The sequence below is a fragment of the Ranitomeya imitator genome, chromosome 3 (assembly GCF_032444005.1).
Source record: "Ranitomeya imitator isolate aRanImi1 chromosome 3, aRanImi1.pri, whole genome shotgun sequence".
Classification (NCBI taxonomy): Eukaryota; Metazoa; Chordata; class Amphibia; order Anura; family Dendrobatidae; genus Ranitomeya; species Ranitomeya imitator.
The window spans coordinates 373,692,101-373,712,281 of NC_091284.1; the positions used below are offsets into that span (position 1 = coordinate 373,692,101).

The following is a 20,181-nucleotide window of genomic DNA, read 5'->3' on the forward strand; positions in this document are numbered from 1 at the left end:
ACAATGAGTTTTTGATGCTGAGTGTTTTCGTCACAAAAATGTCCAAGAAAACTGGACGGGATTTACAGAAATCTCCTGCCCACTGTGTTTTATTTATTACGCAGCGTAAACTGACATCACATGTCAATTTCTCCTGCGTGTTCGATGAGTTTTAAGTGCAGCTTTTCCTCATAGCCTTACATTAGATGTGGAAAATCCACAGATAAAAAACACACGTAATAATAATAATAATAATAATTGTTATTTACATAGCGCCAACGTATTCCGCAGCACTTTACAATAAGCGGGAACATGTACAGACAATAAATTCAGTACAAGTTAAGACAATTTAAACAGTGACATTAGGGGTGAGGTCCCTGCTCGCAAGCTTACAATCTACAAGGAAATGGGGGGACACAATAGGTGAAAAGTGCTTGTTATTTCAGGTTTATAATAAATAGGGACTTTCATATAAAGCTGCATGATCCGGTCATCAGCCCGTGTATTTAAGTGCAATAGTCAAGTATTAAGTGCAGTTATCATGTGCATGGAGGGTGTGGAGACAGATGAATAGTAGGGTGCAGATTCACATGCAGATAATATTTGGAAGGAGGGAACAGGGCAAAGTTAGTTTACTGAGTAGTTGATGTGGTAGGCTTGTTTGAAGAGATGGGTTTTTAATGCGCGCTTGAATAGGTCGGGGCAAGGTATCAGTCTGATCATCTGGGGAAGTGCATTCCAGAGAGCTGGCGCAGCACGAGAGAAGTCTTGGAGACGGAGGTGCGAGGTTCGGATTACGGGGGATGTTAGTCTTAGGTCATTTGTAGAACGGAGAGCACGTGTAGGGAAATAGACGGAGATGAGAGAGGAGATATAAGGCGGTGCAGAACTGTGGAGAGCTTTGTGGGTGAGAGAGATGAGTTTATACTGGACCCTGTAGCGAATGGATAGCCAGTGTAATGACTGGCACAAGATGGAGGCATCGGTGAAGCGGCTGGACAGAAATATGACCCTGGCTGCCGCATTCAAGATGGATTGGAGAGGAGAAAATTTGGAAAGAGGGAGACCGATCAGAAGAAAGTTGCAGTAGTCCAGATGAGAATGAATAAGAGCAACAGTCTAAGAGTCTTAGCAGTTTAAAAGGTGAGAAAAGGTCTGATTCTGGAGATGTTTTTAAGATGCAGGTGATAAGAGGGAGTGAGTGATCGGATATAGGGAGTAAAGGAAAGTTCGGTGTCGAATATGACCCCAAGACAGCGGGCATGCTGCTTGGGAGTTATGGTTGAACCCTCCAGGGTAATTTCGATGTTGGGTAGAGTGAGGTTAGTAGAAAGGAAAAACACAAGTAGTTCAGTTTTGGAGAGATTTAGTTTCAGATGGAGGGAGGACATGATGTTAGAGACAGCAGACAGACAATCCTTGGTATTTTGAATTAAAGTGGGGGTGATGTCAGGGGAAGAAGTGTATAATTGGGTGTCATCAGCATAGAGATGGTACTGGAACCCAAATCTGCTGATTGTTTGTCCAATAGGGGCAGTGTATAGAGAGAAAAGGAGGGGGCCCAGGACTGAGCCCTGCGGAAACCCGATAGTAAGGGGACGAGGAGAGGAAGACGAGCCGGCAAAAGATACAGTGAAGGAGCGGTCAGAGAGGTAGGAGGAGAACCAGGAGAGGTCTGTGTCCTTGAGGCCTATGGAGCGGAGCATAGTGAGGAGGAGCTGGTGATCCACAGTGTCAAATGTGGCAGAGAGATCCAGGAGAATCACCAGGGAGCAATGACCTTTGGATTTAGCTGTTATTAGATCATTAGAGACTTTAGTGAGGGAAGTTTCAGTGGAGTGTAAAGGGCGGAAACCAGAGGGGTCGAGAAGAGAGTTATCCGAGAGATAGCGGATTAAATGGGAGTGGACCAAGCGTTCCAGGAGTTTAGAGATGAAGGAAAGGTTAGAGACAAGTCTATAGTTAGCAGTGCAGTTCTGGTCCAGGGATGGCTTTTAAGTAAAGGGGTTATGATGGCATGTTTAAATGAGGAGGGAAAGATACCTGAAGAAAGAGAGAGGTTAAATATTTTAGTCAAGTGAGTGGTGACTACCAGGGGCGGATTATAATAGGGTCCATCTGGGCGGTAGCCCAGGGCCCAATGGTGTGGGGGGGCCTTGGGCTACCACTCAGATTGCCTGCCGCCATCAGGGCATTACTGCCCTGACTGGCATATTGACCCGGTGGGCAGAGGGGGCCCGCATTAGGCCCCGTCTCATTTGCTCACAGGGCCCCTACCGGCTCTGCGGAAGTTTCACCTATTAACGTGCAGGCGCATGCCTGCATGTCAATAATTAACAACAGCCACCAGCCAATTGGAGGCTGGCAGCTGAAATCGGCCGCGGGCGCAGCGCACACGTCGCCGGTGTCTGACGTAATTGTCAGTTGCCGGTGAGTCCGCACTGCTGGAGGGAGCTTGCCGCTGGAGCGCCGGTCAGGTGAGGAGAACTCGTTTTTTTTTTTGCTTTTTTTTGCGAACGGCAATCCTGGGGGCCTTGGGCAGATTGCTGGATACACTGGGGCAGATTGCTGGGCACTCTGGGGCAATATTGGAGACACTGGGGCAAATTGCTGGACACACTGGGGGCAATGCTGGAGATACTGGGGCAGATTGCTGGACACACTGGGGGGCAATATGCTGGAGACAGACACTGGGGCAGATTGCTGGACACACTGGGGGCAATAAGCTGGAGACACTAGGGAAATATGCTGGAGACACTGGGGGCAACATGCTGGACATTTTGGGGCAAAACGCTGGACACACATTGGGGCAGGATGCTGGACACATTGGGGGCAGGATGCTGGACACATTGGGGGCAGGATGCTGGACACATTTGGGGCAGGATGCTGGACACATTGGGGGCAGAGATGCTGGACACTTTGGGGGCAGAGATGCTGGACACATTGGGGGCAGAGATGCTGGACACATTGGGGGCAGAGATGCTGGACACACTGGGGGCAGGACTGGAGACATTGGCAGAATTTAGATACGGGGCATGATTGGAGACACGGGACAGAATGAAAGACATTGGGTAGATTGGAGACAGATCGTGCAGGATCATGGGGCAGGATGGATAGGATGGAGACTGATGGAGCAGGATGGGGAGATCATATGGGGCAGGATGGACACTCATGAGGGCAGGATGGGAGAACATATGGTTGGAGCCAGGAATGAGATACACGGGGCCAGGATGGGGGATATTATTATTACCATTGGGGCTAATTAAGGGATATTATTACTGCAGTAATGTATTTATTTTATTTTTTGAGGACACTGTTTTAAATGGGGGGGCAGTCCTGGTACTGTGTAGAGTGACACTATGTCGCCTCTTTTTCTTCATGTAATGTAATGTAGAAGTTGGGAAAAATTAAGTAATGTGTTCTACAAGTGGAGCTCCAGATAACTGTGTTATTTCCGGCAGAGACGAGTCCTGGCTGGATGAAGTGATGGCGGTCTGTGCTCGATGAAAGATGAAGGACCTCACCTAGAGACGTCACTGGTGAGTCAGTGTTACCTATACACTGACACTATACACTGTATACTATATACTGAACTGAAGGGTGAATTGACTAGATCAATGGATGTTTGACATTCACACAGCAACTATTTTTCTGGAATAATCTGGTTCAGGTATATGATGACCCCGTCGCATGACCCCGTTAAGACCTCATCACATGACCCTGTCACATGACCGGGGGGCCCACAGTGTCTGAACAACCCGGGGCTTTGGCTATCCTTAATCCACCCCTGGTAACCACTGGTGAGATAGACTGCAGGAGATGTTGAAGAATGGGGTCACTGTTGCAGGTTGTACGTCGAGCAGAAGCAAGGAGCTTGGAAACATCTTCTTCTGAAACAGGCTCAAAGATGTCTAGTGAGCTTGAGTTGCAGCAGGGAAGGGGATCCAGGCACTGAGGAGATTGGGCTGAGATATCCTGATGGATGTGGTTGATTTTTTTCTAGGAAATAAGTGGCCAGATCCTCACCGCTGAGGTTGGTGATGGGGCCTGTACTTTATGTTTCAAGTTTCACTTCATTCAATGCTGTTAGAGGCAGATGATTGCTAAATATCACAGCCATCATTTGCAGGAAAAGATGTGGACTCAGGAACAGTGGTCAAAGTCAGAGAGCTGGAATATGATGTAACTGTATGACATATCTCAGCAAGAGGTTAAGAATTCTAATTATTCTTTGTCTATGGCCATAATGAGGGCCTTTGTACCGCACACTACATGACTTTATATTTAATGCTATTATACAAAATCCTGATTAAGTGGTCCAATATACAGGATACTAAGCCAGCAGTTTTCAGATCTGATGAGTAAAGGCCCCTTCACATTTAGCGACGCTGCAGCGATACCGACAACGATCCGAATCGCTGCAGCGTCGCTGTTTGGTCGCTGGAGAGCTGTCACACAGACCGCTCTCCAGCGACCAACGATGCCGGTAACCAGGGTAAACATCGGGTAACTAAGCGCAGGGCCGCGCTTAGTAACCCGATGTTTACCCTGGTTACCATGCTAAAAGTAAAAAAAAACAAACAGTACATACTTACCTACCGCTGTCTGTCCTCCAGCGCTGTGCTCTGCTTCTCTGCTCTCCTCCTGTACTGTCTGTGAGCCGGAAAGCAGAGCGGTGACGTCACCGCTCTGCTTTCCGGCTCACAGCCAGTACAGGAGGAGTGCAGAGAAGCAGAGCGCAGCGCTGGAGGACAGACAGCGGTAGGTAAGTATGTACTGTTTGTTTTTTTTACTTTTAGCATGGCAACCAGGGTAAACATCGGGTTACTAAGCGCGGCCCTGCGCTTAGTTACCCGATGTTTACCCTGGTTACCAGTGAAGACATCGCTGGATCGGTGTCACACACGCCGATCCAGCGATGTCTCCAGGGAGTCCAGCGACGAAATAAAGTTCTGGACTATATTCAGCGACCAACGATCTCCCAGCAGGGGCCTGATCGTTGGTCGCTGTCACACATAACGATTTCATTAACGATATCGTTGCTACGTCACAAATAGCAACGATATCGTTAACAATATCGTTATGTGTGAAGGTACCTTTACGTGGAGATTTTATTCACAAAAGCATTTAACTCCTTCATTTGTAAACAGGAGGGGGTCTCTATGTGGGAACATGTGTAAATCCCAAGACTACTGGTGAGCATTTCTGGCAGACCCCTTTACTTCAAGCCAATTAATTAGCTCAGCTGGATCCCTTTGCAGGAATTGCTCTCCTTTCCTTCAGTTACAATATACTGTGAATTTGTCTGGCTCTCGTTAGAACACTGAATTTCACGTATTCACTTTGATGACTTTAAGACCCTCTAACTGCTAAATTACTTGGCAACTTTAAATAATAGAAGACACCTTCTAGAATTATATATCCAGTGAGCATGTAAATTGCCTCTTATAGTTCTTGGAATACGGAATTGTCCTTTCTTGTATAAATGATGTATATAAATGATCCATTTTAATGAAAATACATGAAGAGTATTGTCTGAAAAGCATTGAACCTGGAAACATATAGAAATGGATATCTTGAAAGGTGACCTGATGACATTTTTGGGAGGAGGGTTAGAAATTTCTGTTGGCTAAAATAATAATAGTAATAGTAACAAGTATTTACACATTCAGTTGAAAAAAATGGCATATCTAGAACATATTGCAATAGGAAAAAAAATATTTTAATTATAATTAATTATATAAGAACATAAAAATGTTGAGAAATATGAAAAGCACAAACATAAACTAGTTGTAATGTTTTAGTAACATCTGACCAGAAGGATTTTTTGCCACAAATAAAAACAAAAAAATGTGGTGAGAAATGCGGCTCAAATATTGCGTGTGAACACAATTTTAATCTGTAGCCATTCTATGGTTTTCTAAATATCCTTGGTAATATAACTTTGACATTATGGCATTTTTAAAGCAACCAGAGAACTAGTTACAAAAGGAAAAAAAAAAATGGAGAGAAACAAGCTCACCTACTAGGCATTTGTTGTGGGGGAAGCCCGGATGCCGTGCAGTCTTCACGTGAAACAATAGAACAAAATAGAAGAGAAAATCCAGCTTCCAAAAATATCCAATTTATTAGAGTTAAAATCCAAGGTCCAAAAACATGGTTCACAGGAGAGGAGATAGCAGCATGCTATCTCTAGCAACTAGAGAACTAGTTAGTTGCTGGAGAGTGACTAGTTGCAGGATAGAGAAAGGTTGCCCATATTGTAGGGTAGTTCGATAATGTGCCAACACTTCTATCCATAATGAAAGGCAAAACTATTATGCAAGTTGTCCCCTCTCCCCACATCCCCTTCCAACATGCCTCCGGCTGAGGAATGACAATAACAATAATAATAGCTGTGCTGACATTTGCTGGTGTTGAATAATGTACTGACATTGTTTGAGGTCCTTGGTACTGGGCCTTCACCTTGTCATCTAGAGATGCTGTATGTCTAGTAAATTTGTAGCAGGCTATTGTTTATTTTTAATGTAATTTGCACCATTTTCTTGAATATTATAGAACTGTCTTAGAACAGATTGAACGCAAAACCTCCTATTGTGGACTAAATTTCCTGACGTGACCCCTCAGGGAGGCCATAGTGTCATTGCAGATTTTGGTGTAGGGTTTGCTAACATATGCAGTCAAACCATCTAAAAATGCCACAAGGGATAATAATGAATAATACAACCTCTGAGATAACTAAAATCGTGATTTGTCATCATTGATATCCTCTGCATGGCCATCTTTGCTTCAAATCCATTCTCTTTTCCCATATTCTCCACCTTAGAAGATTCCAGTGTTAATAATCTTCAATCTATCATCTGTTGTTCCACATTACTTAAGGTTTATACAAAGATATGATGCTATCCTTTATCCAAAATCTATAGGAAAACTCCCTTTATGCTGATGGTCTGAATACTTGATGACCAAGCAATATTGAGTATGGAGCTCCGAATGGTCTTTAAGTGCCTATGTTTCATTAACATTGGGAGTGCTGGAGATCTCTCTGAGAAGCCCTGTGTGAGCATGAACACCTCATCTTCATTCATTCTCAATGGGAGTGCTGATCTTGTTGTTTTTGATTGCTGAGCATAACTAGAGCAAAGGTTGCCATGCTCAACACTCACTACATTTTAGGGGAGGCTCTTCAAAGTCTCATTCTTGCGATTGCTGGGGGTTGCCACAATCAGGAAATTAAATTAACCCTTGCTTTGGATAGGGAATAAATTCATAACTTAATACATACCCTTTGAAAACCTCTCTACTATTGTTCTATGTTTGACCAATTAGTTTCTTTATGGTCAAGTTTAAGTAAAGTATACTTTTGAATGGTCTACTGGAAGTTGTCTTCTCTTTCCAATCTGTTGCCTGTCCTTACCATTTGACTCACTACCAATTTCAGTGAACTCTGCTTGATGTTACTAGGACCTGTTTTATTTTGATTCATAGTTCTTGTTCTGACACTACACATTGAAGTACCTATTACACATTGGTACCTAATCTATCTGCTTTTGAAGAATTTAAAAGGGTGAAAGCAAGAAAATTCCTTAGATTTCACTCTTTTATTTAGCCCCATTTCAAATCTGTTACATCCTCCCAGGTAGGTGGGATTTCAATACACTATTTCACTATTGGTCAATTCTTTCTGTTGCTTGCACTGACCTTCTGCCTGATTACTGATTTGAGTAAACTATTCCGGAACTGATCTCCTGTACGACTTTGCTTTCTGTTTGTGATTCTGACGCTATATCAAGTATTCCTCAATCTCTAATAGAAACTATTCAGTGGTATTGACAACTTCTATATTTTGTCCCACAAAATATCACATGTGCCAAACATCTTTCCACGTAGGTATAACATTGGCACCAAATAAATAAGATTGGCTTGTGATAACTGTTGTTTTCTACATTCTGACAAAATTAGAATATAATCAAAAAGATTATTTCAGTTCTTCAATATAAAAAGTGAAACTCATACACAGTGCCTTGCGAAAGTATTCGGATCCCTGGAACTTTTCCATCTCTTCCCACATATCATGCTTCAAACATAAAGATATCAAATGTAAATTTGTGGTGAAGAATAAACAACAAGTGGAACACAATTGTGTAGTTGAATGAAATTTATTGGTTATTTTTAATTTTTGCGGAAATTCAAAAACTGAAAAGTGGAGCGTGCAATATTATTTGGCCCCTTTACTTTCAGTGCAGCAAATTCACTCCAGAAGTTCATTGCGGATCTCTGAATCATCCAATGTTGTCCTAAATGCCTAGTGATGATAAATATAATCCACCTGTGTGTAAGCAAGTCTCTGTATAAATACACTTGCTCTGTGATAGTTTCAGGGCTCTGTTTGAAGCACAGAGAGCATCATGAAGACCAAGGAACACAGCAGGCAGGTCCATGATACTGTTGTGGAGAAGTTTAAAGCCAGATTTGGATACAAAATGATTTCCAAAACTTTAAACATCCCAAGGAGCACTGTGCAAGCGATCATATTGAAATGGAAGGAGAATCATACCACTGCAAATCTACCAAGACCCGTCTGTCCCTCTAAACTTTCATCTCAAACAAGGAGAAGACAGATCAGAGATGCAGCTAAGAGGCCCATGATCACTCTGGATGCAATGCAGAGATCTACAGCTGAGGTGGGACAGTCTGTCCATAGGACAGCAATCAGTCGAACAGGAAGGAATTATTCCATTGGGGACAGAGAGTTGCTAGCTATGAAGTTGGCTTTCTAAGAGTGGAGACACCTCCTGGAGGGAGCTCGTTTTCCATTCCAAGTTTTTATTGAACACAAGAATTTGGTGTACTTGCAAACTGCCCAGCAGCTGATTTCTTGCCAGGCCAGATGGTCCCTGTTCTTCTCCGGTTCCATTTCACCCTTCATTTTCTCTCCGGGGAGAAGAACAGTCGTGCTGACTCTCTCTCTCACTCCGTAGTGTCATCTGAGGAGGAGGAGATGAAGCCTCGGCTTATTGTCCCTTCAGAGAGCCTGAGAACCATGGCTCCGGTTTTGCTAGAGTCTGTGCCCCCGGGCAAGACTTTTGTGCCTTCGAATTTGTGACCGGAAGTTCTCTCTTGGGCTCATTTGTCCAGGGTGTGTGGACATTTTGGGACCAAGAGGACATTTAAGCTTCTGGCGAGGACATAATGGTGGCCGCATATGGCTCGTGATGTTGGGGATTATATTCAGGCGTGTGTCTCCTGTGCCAAGAATGGATCTCTTCGGCAACGGCCTGCTGGGCTACTTTACCCCTGCTGGTGGCAGACAGGCATTGGGAGATGGTAAGGATGGACTTCGTGGTGGGCTTACCCAAGTCTTGTAACTGCACCGTTATCTGGGTAGTCACCGATCATTTCTCTAAAATGGTGCACTTGGTGCCGCTCCCATGGTTACCTTCTGCACGGGCCTTGGCGGTGTTGTTCATTAAACATATTTTCCGTTTACATAACATGCCTGTCAGTGACCGGGGTCCCCAGTTTGCTTCTCGGTTTGGGAGAGAGCTCTGTCGTTTACTCTGCATAGAACTGAATCTTTCTTCTGCATATCATCCCGAGACAAATGGGTTGGTAGAGAGGGCCAACCAGACCGTGGTCACATACCTGCGACATTTTGTCTCTGCTAGGCATGATGACTGGGCATCTTTGCTACCTTGGACGGAATTTGCTTTGAACAACGCCGCAGCCGACTCCACCGGGCAGACTCCATTTCTCCATAACTACGGCCAGCATCCGCGTGTCCCTGTGCCCATGCCCGTGTCATCACCGATTGCAGGGTAGCTGACTGGGCGGTGGAGGCACGTGACATTTGGGATCACACACAGGATGCCCTCCGGGCCTCCAGGGAGAGAATGAGGGTTTCTGCAGATTCACACCAGCGCACGGCTCTGACCTTTGCTCCTGGTGACTTTGTGTGGCTCTCCACCCATAACATCAGGCTGCGAGTTGAGTCCACTAAGTTTGCGCCTCGCTACATTGGCCCTTTCAAGGTTCTTGAACAGGTTAATCCTGTGGTCTGCTGTTTGGCTATTCCCCCGTGCCTTGGTATCACTGACACCTTCCACGTTTCCCTCTTAAAACCCGTCTATATATCCCGGTTTTCTGAGTCTTCTGCCAGGACATCGGGTTCATCCATGGATGAGTACGAGGTGAATTCTATCTTGGGGTGCAAGGTGGTTCGCGGCAAAAAATACTATCTGGTGAACTGAAAGGGTCACGGTCCAGAGGACAGAACCTGGAAACCTGTGGAGCACATTCGGGCTCTGCTGCTCGTTGCAGCATTTGAGCATAGTGAGTCTCAAGCAGGAGGGGGCCCTAGGAGAGGTGGTAATGTTAGGGGTCGAGTTCCTGCTGCTGCACAGGGGGAATCTCGAACCATGTCTGCTGCAGTCTCCCATTTTCCACCAGCTGCAGTGGACTCTGCTCAGTGGAGACATCGGTCCCAGTGTCTGGCTCAGCCTGATACTGTGAGTATGGTTACTGCTGCCTTTCCAGGCTCTGTCATTGTAACTAGCACTATTCTTTGGTGAGCAGATGCTTTTGGGACTAAGTCCTGCTTTTCCACTACTGAGCATGCCCAAGGGACGACCTCTCAATGGAGGTCGGGGGTCACATGCGCAGGTTCTGTAGCAGCTTCTATTGGTCCTCTTGGAAGGTCCTGAAGTTGCTGCAACTATATAAGGTTCGCATGGCCGCACGGCCATGCGCTAGTATCAACTATGTTACGTGTTCAGCGCCAGTGTGGTCTTATGCATGTGGTTTCAGGGTTCGGCTGAAATGAGCGCCTAGAATACCGGCACCTCCGGTGAGGAGTTTTGTGTGTATGGATTCTGGGCACTGCTAAAATAAGCCCCTAGAATACAGGCACCAAGGAGAGGAGTTTTGCACGTGCTGTTGACTGCATGACCACTGTTCACTCTTGTTAGCTGTGTTCGTCTGTGAGGATAACAGGGCACAGCGTTCTCTTGTCATAAAGTGATTCTGTGAGGTAACAGAGTTCACTGATACCGCCATATAGTTCCACCTGTTTTCTAGCAGCAGGTTCTCTCCTGCACGGTGGACCCCGGGTTGCGAACGCACCTACTACTATTTATATATATATATATATATATATATATATATATATATATATATATATAAGCAAGGGCTTTGATAACACCTCACCAGTGCTACAGGCTGATCACCCCCATGCCATGCCGCATTAATGCAGTAATTGATGCAAAAGGAGCCCCAACCAAGTGTTGAGTGTATTTACTGAACATACATTTCAGTAGGCCAACATTTTGGATTTTAAAACCATATTTTCAGCTGGGGTTATATAGTATTCTTATTTACTGAGATAATGACTTTTGGGTTTTCATTGCCTGTAAGCCATAATCATCAAAATTAACAGAAATACGCACTTGAAATAGATCATGCTGTTTATAATGACTCTATATAATATATGAGTTTCACTATTTGAACAACCTCAATAAATTAACTTTTTGATGGTATTTTAATTTTGTGAGAAGCACCTGTAGTATTGTGACATATTGATCGTGCCGGCGCAGGAGCTATGCATATACCATCCTTTGCAGATGCTGTTTTTGTTAGACAATAAACAATCCATTCTAACATCAGCAATGCTGAAGGAAGAAAAATGGCTGCAATAGGTGGAGGGATGAGATTGTAGTGTACTGATGGGTTATCATGGCAGTTGGGGGCTTAATTATGCAAGGAATGGTCTAATTGTCATCCTGTCAATAATACTGACCTTCACAATACACCACAATACAGAAATTCTGGGAATAAAATACATAGTTAACAAAAGTTCAGTAAAGTCTGTTGCATCTGCACAAAATTAGACTGTGTTCTTAAAAGGACCTTGCCACAACCCTAAATTTTATTAACCTGTAGGTATGGGGTTAATCTGAAGGTTAAATAACATTCCTCCAGTTTTCAATAATAGAGGCGTGGCTTCAGTCACCGCTCAGTACATGCAAAGCAGTTGCTATAACTATGCTCTGCACTGACTTAGAGGCTATAACTATGCTCTACACTAAGAGGCTATAACTACACCCTGCACTAACTAAGAGGCTATAACTATGCTCTGCACTGACTTAGAGGCTATAACTATGCTCTACACTAAGAGGCTATAACTACACCCTGCACTGACTTAGAGGCTATAACTATGCTCTACACTAAGAGGCTATAACTACACCCTGCACTGACTTAGAGGCTATAACTATGCTCTACACTAAGAGGCTATAACTACACCCTGCACTGACTTAGAGGCTATAACTATGCTCTACACTAAGAGGCTATAACTATGCTCTGCACTGACTTAGAGGCTATAACTATGCTCTACACTAAGAGGCTATAACTACACCCTGCACTAACTAAGAGGCTATAACTATGCTCTGCACTAAGAAGCTATAACCACGCCCTGCACAGACTAAGAGGCTATAACCATGACCTGCACTAACTAAGAGGCTATAACCAAATCCTGCACTGACTAAGAGGCTATAACCACGTTCTGCACTGACTAAGAGGCTATAACTATGCCCTACACTAACTAAGAGGCTATAACTACGCCCTGCACTAAGAGGCTATAACCACGTTCTGCACTGACTAAGAGGCTATAATCACGCCCTGCACTGACTAAGAGGCTATAACCGCACCCTGCACTGACACCTTGTATATGACTGATCATCAGTGGACCTTTTTGACAAGAATCGCTCTAAGGCAGTCCAACCATTTTTAGGGCTCACTCTATTTGTTGACATTTTAACTGTTTTATCCGTCGCTCAGAGGATTTAGCACATTCTTATTTCATTCTCCTAAAGCATGAAATATGAAATTGCTACATTTCTTTTTCAGTTCTACAGGCTTGAATTAGTTAAGGTTTTCATATCTTTCCATCTTGTAATTAAGGAAAAAAATATAACCTTATGGTGAACCTATCTTTAAAAAAATGAAAAGCCTGAAGAAGTGAGCTTGAAGTTTAGGCATGCTCAAGTGATTAAAGCTTCAGGGTTGTAAGAATAGAATTAATTTGCTTTAAAGTCTTCAGCAGCAAAGCGGATGAAAATCAATAAATCATTTAGTAACTTAGCATATTTCCAGACAGTTTTCTGCAAAGCCTCTCAGAACAGATGTTAGCTTGCTATGCCTGGCAGAGAGATCAGCAGTATCATTTAATGCTATCCTTGCTGCAGGTAAATGACAAAATAAACCGTCAAAGACTGCAATTCTCTACACTACAGAGCATCAGACATCTTCAGGATTTAATCAACCTCTTCAAGAGGAGTTATGAATTCAGCTCCAGAGTGGCGTACCTAGAGAAATGCCTTTTTTTATGTCAAATTTAAGAAAAGGTATTTATTCAGATTAGGCTTTCATTCATACACTAGCTGTGAACCTCATAGTCAAACGTAGGTTATAAAGATTAAGATGCGACAGATGATAGAACTGCAGTTAGCACAGCTGTGTTGAAAAATTGTTTTATTCTCCAACTACTCTTCTTTTAAAGCTAATGACGTTACTGAAGTTTTTGGGGCAAAATTTCCAAAAATGTAAAATTTTATTTAAAATTTTGTTGGGCTATTTGGAAAGAATTGAATCATAAAATGATGATGCCGATGTGTTCCCTATGTATAAATCCCTCCGAGATCCATTTAGAAATATAAGTTCTTTACAGCTTTAATTGTACAGAAAAGCTATAAAGAAAACTCGGATTCTCAAATTGTGAGTTGGATTATTTAAAATATCAGTTTGACAGCAGATAGCACTTCTTAGGAGACAACCCCTAGATACGCAGTAGATAATCCTGGTGATCTGAGACTGGTTTGTGAACAACCCTCTCGAAGACGTGCTATTAAAGGGGGTCTCTGGTTTAGAAGACTTACTTTTAAATACTTGGACATTCTGAGTCAAGGGGCATTTACACTACCCGATATTTGTGACCAAGTGTTGTTAAAAACGCTAATTTCATGATTATTTTGCCATATCGATGGGGGTAGAAAATAGGAACACGGTCTCTTTAAATCTGTTGGTTTATTGTTATACTTATATACTTATCTTATACACGGTGTTTCTGAGTTACTCTGAGTCCCTAATTTGTTGTACTTCTTGCTTCCTTCATAAATTACACTGATATTTCCAATTTTTTTAACAAAAATTGAATTTTGGTTTACTGAAATTAGTATTTTTTAAAATCCTTTTTAAATGTTGCCTTCTAAAAGTCCTGCCCACGAGGAGGAGCTAAGGAGTGATGAAGACATTAGAGAGAGGTGAGTATAAGAAGCCGATGCAAAAGCCCTGATGTGAACTGAGCCCTTAAATAGGGACAGTGCCAGTGAATCCGGGATGATGGGAGCCATATGTGTACAGTACTAAGGTTAGTAAATTCCAACACCAGCTCCCGTTATGCTGCAGAAATAAATATGGAACCAGCATTTGTCACTTGTCAGATGAAAATTGTCTCTTCAGAGAGGAAGAGGACTCTAGTCCTCTTCCTCTCTGAAGAGACAATTTGGATATTTCCCAGAGGAGCATTGCAGTTTTAAGTCTCCTCATCTTGGCATGCTTAACACGTCACTCTCCGCAAGGAGAAATTGTACTTCTTGGATCACTTGTCAGATAAAATGTCAGTGCGCAATGTTTGAGAATCTCGTGTAAAAAACTGGTCATGACAATTCCATTTTATAGCAATATTTAAAACCTTAATGTTCATGGCAACTTTCAGCAATAACTGCAGAATAACAGGTGATAAACCTAATAATGACATTCATTACACATACCTGTGCCGAGTATTCTTTCTATTTTTATACTGGAATTATCTAATTCTTTTGCAAACAAATGAACAGCTTGCATGGGATCTTCACATGTGTCTGGATCAATGTATGTCCTTCTTGTAGGTATTTTAACTGAAAGAAACATAACAGAAAATTGTCAGATTCACAAATTAGCTGGAATGTTATGAAAAGTCAGATTACTATTCTACTACAAGAAATACGATCTGTATTACTAGTGTTAAAGGAGTTGGACACCTTGTTCTAACAAATGTTTTGGGGACATTATAGTGTGGCAATGACTAATATCAGCTCTCCTATCCACATAATTTCTGCTGGTGGAGGAGAATGTGACAACACATGGCCTTTAGCCTACTCCAAATTATTTTTTTTTTTTTACAAAATCTACAAAGCTTCTGCTGTTTGTGAACAAAGTCCACCAACACTTGGTTTTAGATGAAATGTTCGAAGAATGTGGAATGGCTCTAATAGAAGCGTAACTTGCACCCCATGGAAATTCTTTCCTGGAAATTGAGGAAAGCTTGCAGAATAAAAACCTTAGAAAATTAGTGTACTGGGGGTGATTGCCCATCAGGAATGGGCTAAGATTCCTCAGGAACGCTGGTAGAAGCTGGTGTATGCATCGCACTTTACAGCAGGCCATAGTAAGCAAAGTTGCTATACTAAGTTCCAAAGATAAAATGAAGGGACCAAATAATTCTGAGACTGCAATAGTCTGTAAAAGTGACATTTTGTGATGAATTTGGAGAAATTAGTCATATTAGTGGTGTTGTTGAGCAATTGAAATTGGTTTTGTTTTTTTTTTTGGTTTATTGCAAACAGCAGATAATTGTAAACTGTTCTAATAAATGTCCAAAAAACATTTGTTAAAATATAGATAAAATGGGCAATTTCTTTAAGAAAGCAATAGGTAGGTATTGTATGATCCTCCAGATGTCCATAATTGGTGGTAGTACTGACATCATGTCAACAGCATGACAGCCAATCAGTGAGCTCAGAGGCTCTCAGCGGAGTGTTACAGCTACATGAGCAGAACTGCTGAGTTCAGTGATTGGCTGATGTTTCGTTGAAGTGATGTCAATGTGGTGGCCAATAAATGACTCCAGGAGAAGTGATGGAGACTCAGTAGTGGATGGTGAATAAAGAGTAGCTTGATTTGTTTTTTATTTTAAACACACTGTGCCTGTAGACCTCAAGGGGTCTTTAATGTCCCTTTAATGTCTCCATTTAGTACTTTCAGCTCTCTAATGAACACATGTAAGTAGTAAGCTATGAAACTCCCCCTACTGGTGGTAGAATTACATCATTTTTCTCTACGATAGGAAATTAATATATTAGGAAATGTAGAAGAGGGTAAGACGTGCACTCTCGCTATAGGTGGTGCAGACTGAACATGGAGGGGTCCTCCAAAATATCGTCCTGGATAACAACAGTCGCACTCAAGAAAAGAAGTCTTGAAATTTCTTTGCCAAACAAACGTGGCTTTTTGATTGTGAGCGAACACCAATTTAAGAGATATCACCGCAGTATTGCAAAGTGTTTCAAAGTTTCAGGGTAACGTTTCGACCCGCCGGGTCTTTCTCAAACCCCACTTTAAACAAGTAGAAATCATGAAGGGCACAGATCCCTGGAGAGTAGCAGGAGTCCCGTTAGGGGCTAGACTGTGGCTGTAGCCCCTAACGGGCCTCCTGCTACTCTCCAGGGATCTGTGCCCTTCATGATTTCTACTTGTTTAAAGTGGGGTTTGAGAAAGACACGGCCGGTCGAAACGTTACCCTGAAACTTTGAAACACTTTGTAATACTGCGGTGATATCTCTTAAATTGGTGTTCGCTCACAATAAAAAAACCACGTTTGTTTGGCAAAGAAATTTCAAGACTTCTTTTCTTGAGTGCGACTGTTGTTATATTAGGAAATGTATCAGCACAGAATGAATGTTCAACCTCGAGCCGAAATGGTGTTAAAACATAAACATTCACTTTAAACTTTAATTAAGAAAAGCAATATATTTCACTACTCATAGGCCACCCATCAAGTACACTCATACTTTTATACCCTAAATTTGAAAATGTTTAAACCATATTACCAGCAAACCTTCCTCCATGATTTCTATGACACAAACATTTCTCACTAATTGTTTGCTGGCTATATTAAATGAAACTATACACATTGCATGAATCCAACTTATCTAAATAGCAAATACAGACTTGTCGTGACAGTAGCTTGGGTGCACCAACAATTGAATGGTTAAATATTGCTGCACACTCCCAGAAGAGTAATCCCTTACGTTACTACTAACTGCGGCTTACAAACACAACTTGTAGCAAATGGCAGCGTGATGTGAACTCTGAAGCAGTAGCTGCCTACTTTCCATACGCAATTTCTCCTGCGTGATAGCAAAAAATATCGCCCTGATTATAGTTTGCTCTGCATGACCAGCTCCACACATTCAGGTGAAACTCATTTTAGATCGGCTCATCCATCCGAAACCTACAATTAAGTGAAACAAATGCATGTCCCCTGTCTATCAGCCAGCTATAGACATACACTAACAGCCTATGATTAGCAGAGCCGCGACTAGGAGTGAATGCTAATTTTGTGCATAGTGCTCTCCACACCAGTTGGTAAATCTAAGCTCAGAGGGAAAACTGCTGAATTCCAGATATCCAGATCTTTATTAAGCAGGGAAGAACTTGATTCCCTTAAGATTCCATGAGCAATTCATAACATGTTTTTGTGTATGAAAGAATGGTTCTCAATTTAGATCTATCATGTGTTATGTAGTTTCATGAGCCGTATTTTTTTAAATTCACAGATTTCACTCTTTATCAGATGCTCCAAAAATTCCCCAAGTACTTCCTCTACAAACTTAATTTTCAAAAAAAGTTCATCAACAGAAAGAAAAGTTCTGCTTCATGTAATACACAAAATGAGAAGTTAGTGAAAATTAGTTATAAAAATTATCAGATAGACATATGTAAGCATAAAAGTCTAAGTTAGAGCAGGGGACATTAATGAGAAGTTTGGGTGCCACAGAGAAAACATCAACAGAATGGCACCACTCCAGGCGCTACTAGGAAATAGGAATGAAAAATGGTCAATCCAGGGGATACATTTTCACCATTATTATGTTCTTGGGGGCTTGTACTTCATGTCTCCCTTGATTATGCATTATAAGTGTTTTTTGTAATATACTGACCATCTACCTAATAATACAGAATATTTTGTAATTAATCACATATTATTTCTTATTGACACCAAAGTAAAAATCTCTTTTCTTCTCCCTCTAGAGTACAAATACAGTTTGTGAAAATAATGGAAATTTGGCAAAAAGTTTGAAAATTTCACAATTTTCAAACTATTAATTCTTATAACCTTAAATCAGAGAGATGTGTTAAACAACATACCTCTGCACCTTTGATTATGGTCCCATAGGTGCTCCTTATAATGTTGTGCCATATATGCTCTGCACCTTTGATTATGGCCCCGTAGGTGCTCCTTATAATGCTGTGCCATATATGCTCTGCACCGTTGATTATGGCCCCATAGATGCTCCTTATAATGCTGTGCCATATATGCTCTGCACCTTTGATTATGGCCCCATAGGTGCTCCTTATAATGTTGTGCCATATATGCTCTGCACCTTTGATTATGGCCCCATAGGTGCTCCTTATAATGCTGTGCCCCATATATGCTCTGCACCGTTGATTATGGCCCCATAGATGCTCCTTATAATGCTGTGCCATATATACTCTGCACCTTTGATTATGGCCCCATAGGTGCTCCTTATAATGTTGTGCCATATATGCTCTGCACCTTTGATTATGGCCCCATAGGTGCTCCTTATAATGTTGTGCCATATATGCTCTGCACCTTTGATTATGGCCCCATAGATGCCCCTTATAATGCTGTGCCATATATGCTCTGCACCTTTGATTATGGCCCCATAGATGCCCCTTATAATGCTGTGTCATATATGCTCTGCACCTTTGATTATGGCCCCATAGATGCCCCTTATAATGCTGTGCCATATATGCTCTGCACCTTTGATTATGGCCCCATAGATGCCCCTTATAATGCTGTGCCATATATGCTCTGCACCTTTGATTATGGCCCCATAGATGCCCCTTATAATGCTGTGCCATATATGCTCTGCACCTTTGATTATGGCCCCATAGATGCCCCTTATAATGCTGTGTCATATATGCTCTGCACCTTTGATTATGGCCCCATAGGTGCTCCTTATAATGTTGTGCCATATATGCTCTGCACCTTTGATTATGGCCCCATAGATGCCCCTTATAATGCTGTGCCATATATGCTCTGCACCTTTGATTATGGCCCCATAGATGCCCCTTATAATGCTGTGTCATATATGCTCTGCACCTTTGATTATGGCCCCATAGGTGCTCCTTATAATTCTGTGCCATATATGCTCTGCACCTTTGATTATGGCCCCATAGATGCCCCTTATAATGCTGTGCCATATATGCTCTGCACCTTTGATTATGGCCCCATAGATGCCCCTTATAATGCTGTGCCATATATGCTCTGCACCTTTGATTATGGCCCCATAGATGCCCCTTATAATGCTGTGCCATATATGCTCTGCACCTTTGATTATGGCCCCATAGGTGCTCCTTATAATTCTGTGCCATATATGCTCTGCACCTTTGATTATGGCCCCATAGGTGCTCCTTATAATGCTGTGCCCCATATATGCTCTGCACCTTTGATTATGGCCCCATAGGTGCTCCTTATAATGCTGTGCCATATAGAATGCGGCTGCAGTAAAAAAAAAAATCACATACTCACCTCTCTTCTCAGGACGCCGACGCTTTCAATATTTACCTGCTCCTCATGCGGCTCCGTCTCCAGCACTGACGCTCAGCAGAGGGCGCGCACTGACTACGTCACAGCGCCCTCTAACCTGAGCGTCACTGCTAGAGGACGCTGCAGACGGAGCCGCACCGGAGCGAGGAGCAGGTAATTATAGCGCTGCGCTCCCCTTACCTGCTGCGGCGCGGTCCCTGCAGTCCCTGGCTTCTCCGGCGCTGCAGCTTCTTCCTGTAATTGAGCGGTCACATGGCACCGATCATTTACAGCAATGAATATGTGGCTCCTCCCCTATGGGGGTGGAGCCGCCTATTCATTTCTGTAATGAGCGGTGCCATGTGACCGCTCAGTACAGGAAGAATCTGCAGCGCCGGAGAAGCCAGGGACTGCAGGGCCCGCGCCGCAGCAGGTAAGTATGACTACACAGCCCCCGCTCCCCCTCCCCTGCTGACACCCGGATATATGACTCGAGTATAAGCCGAGAGGGGGACTTTCAGCCCAAAAAAATGGGCTGAAAATCTCGGCTTATACTC

The 20,181-nt window shown here is 42.8% G+C and overlaps 1 protein-coding gene across 1 annotated transcript in view; it reads right to left on the reverse strand.

The window, feature by feature from the left end:
• Positions 1 to 20,181, reverse strand: part of EPHA10 (EPH receptor A10) — a 1,463,996-nt gene that overhangs the window by 187,128 nt on the left and 1,256,687 nt on the right. The window contains exon 10 of the mRNA XM_069756914.1: positions 14,802 to 14,927. Coding sequence (XP_069613015.1) covers positions 14,802 to 14,927 — 126 coding nt within the window. The remainder of the gene's footprint in view (positions 1 to 14,801; positions 14,928 to 20,181) is intronic.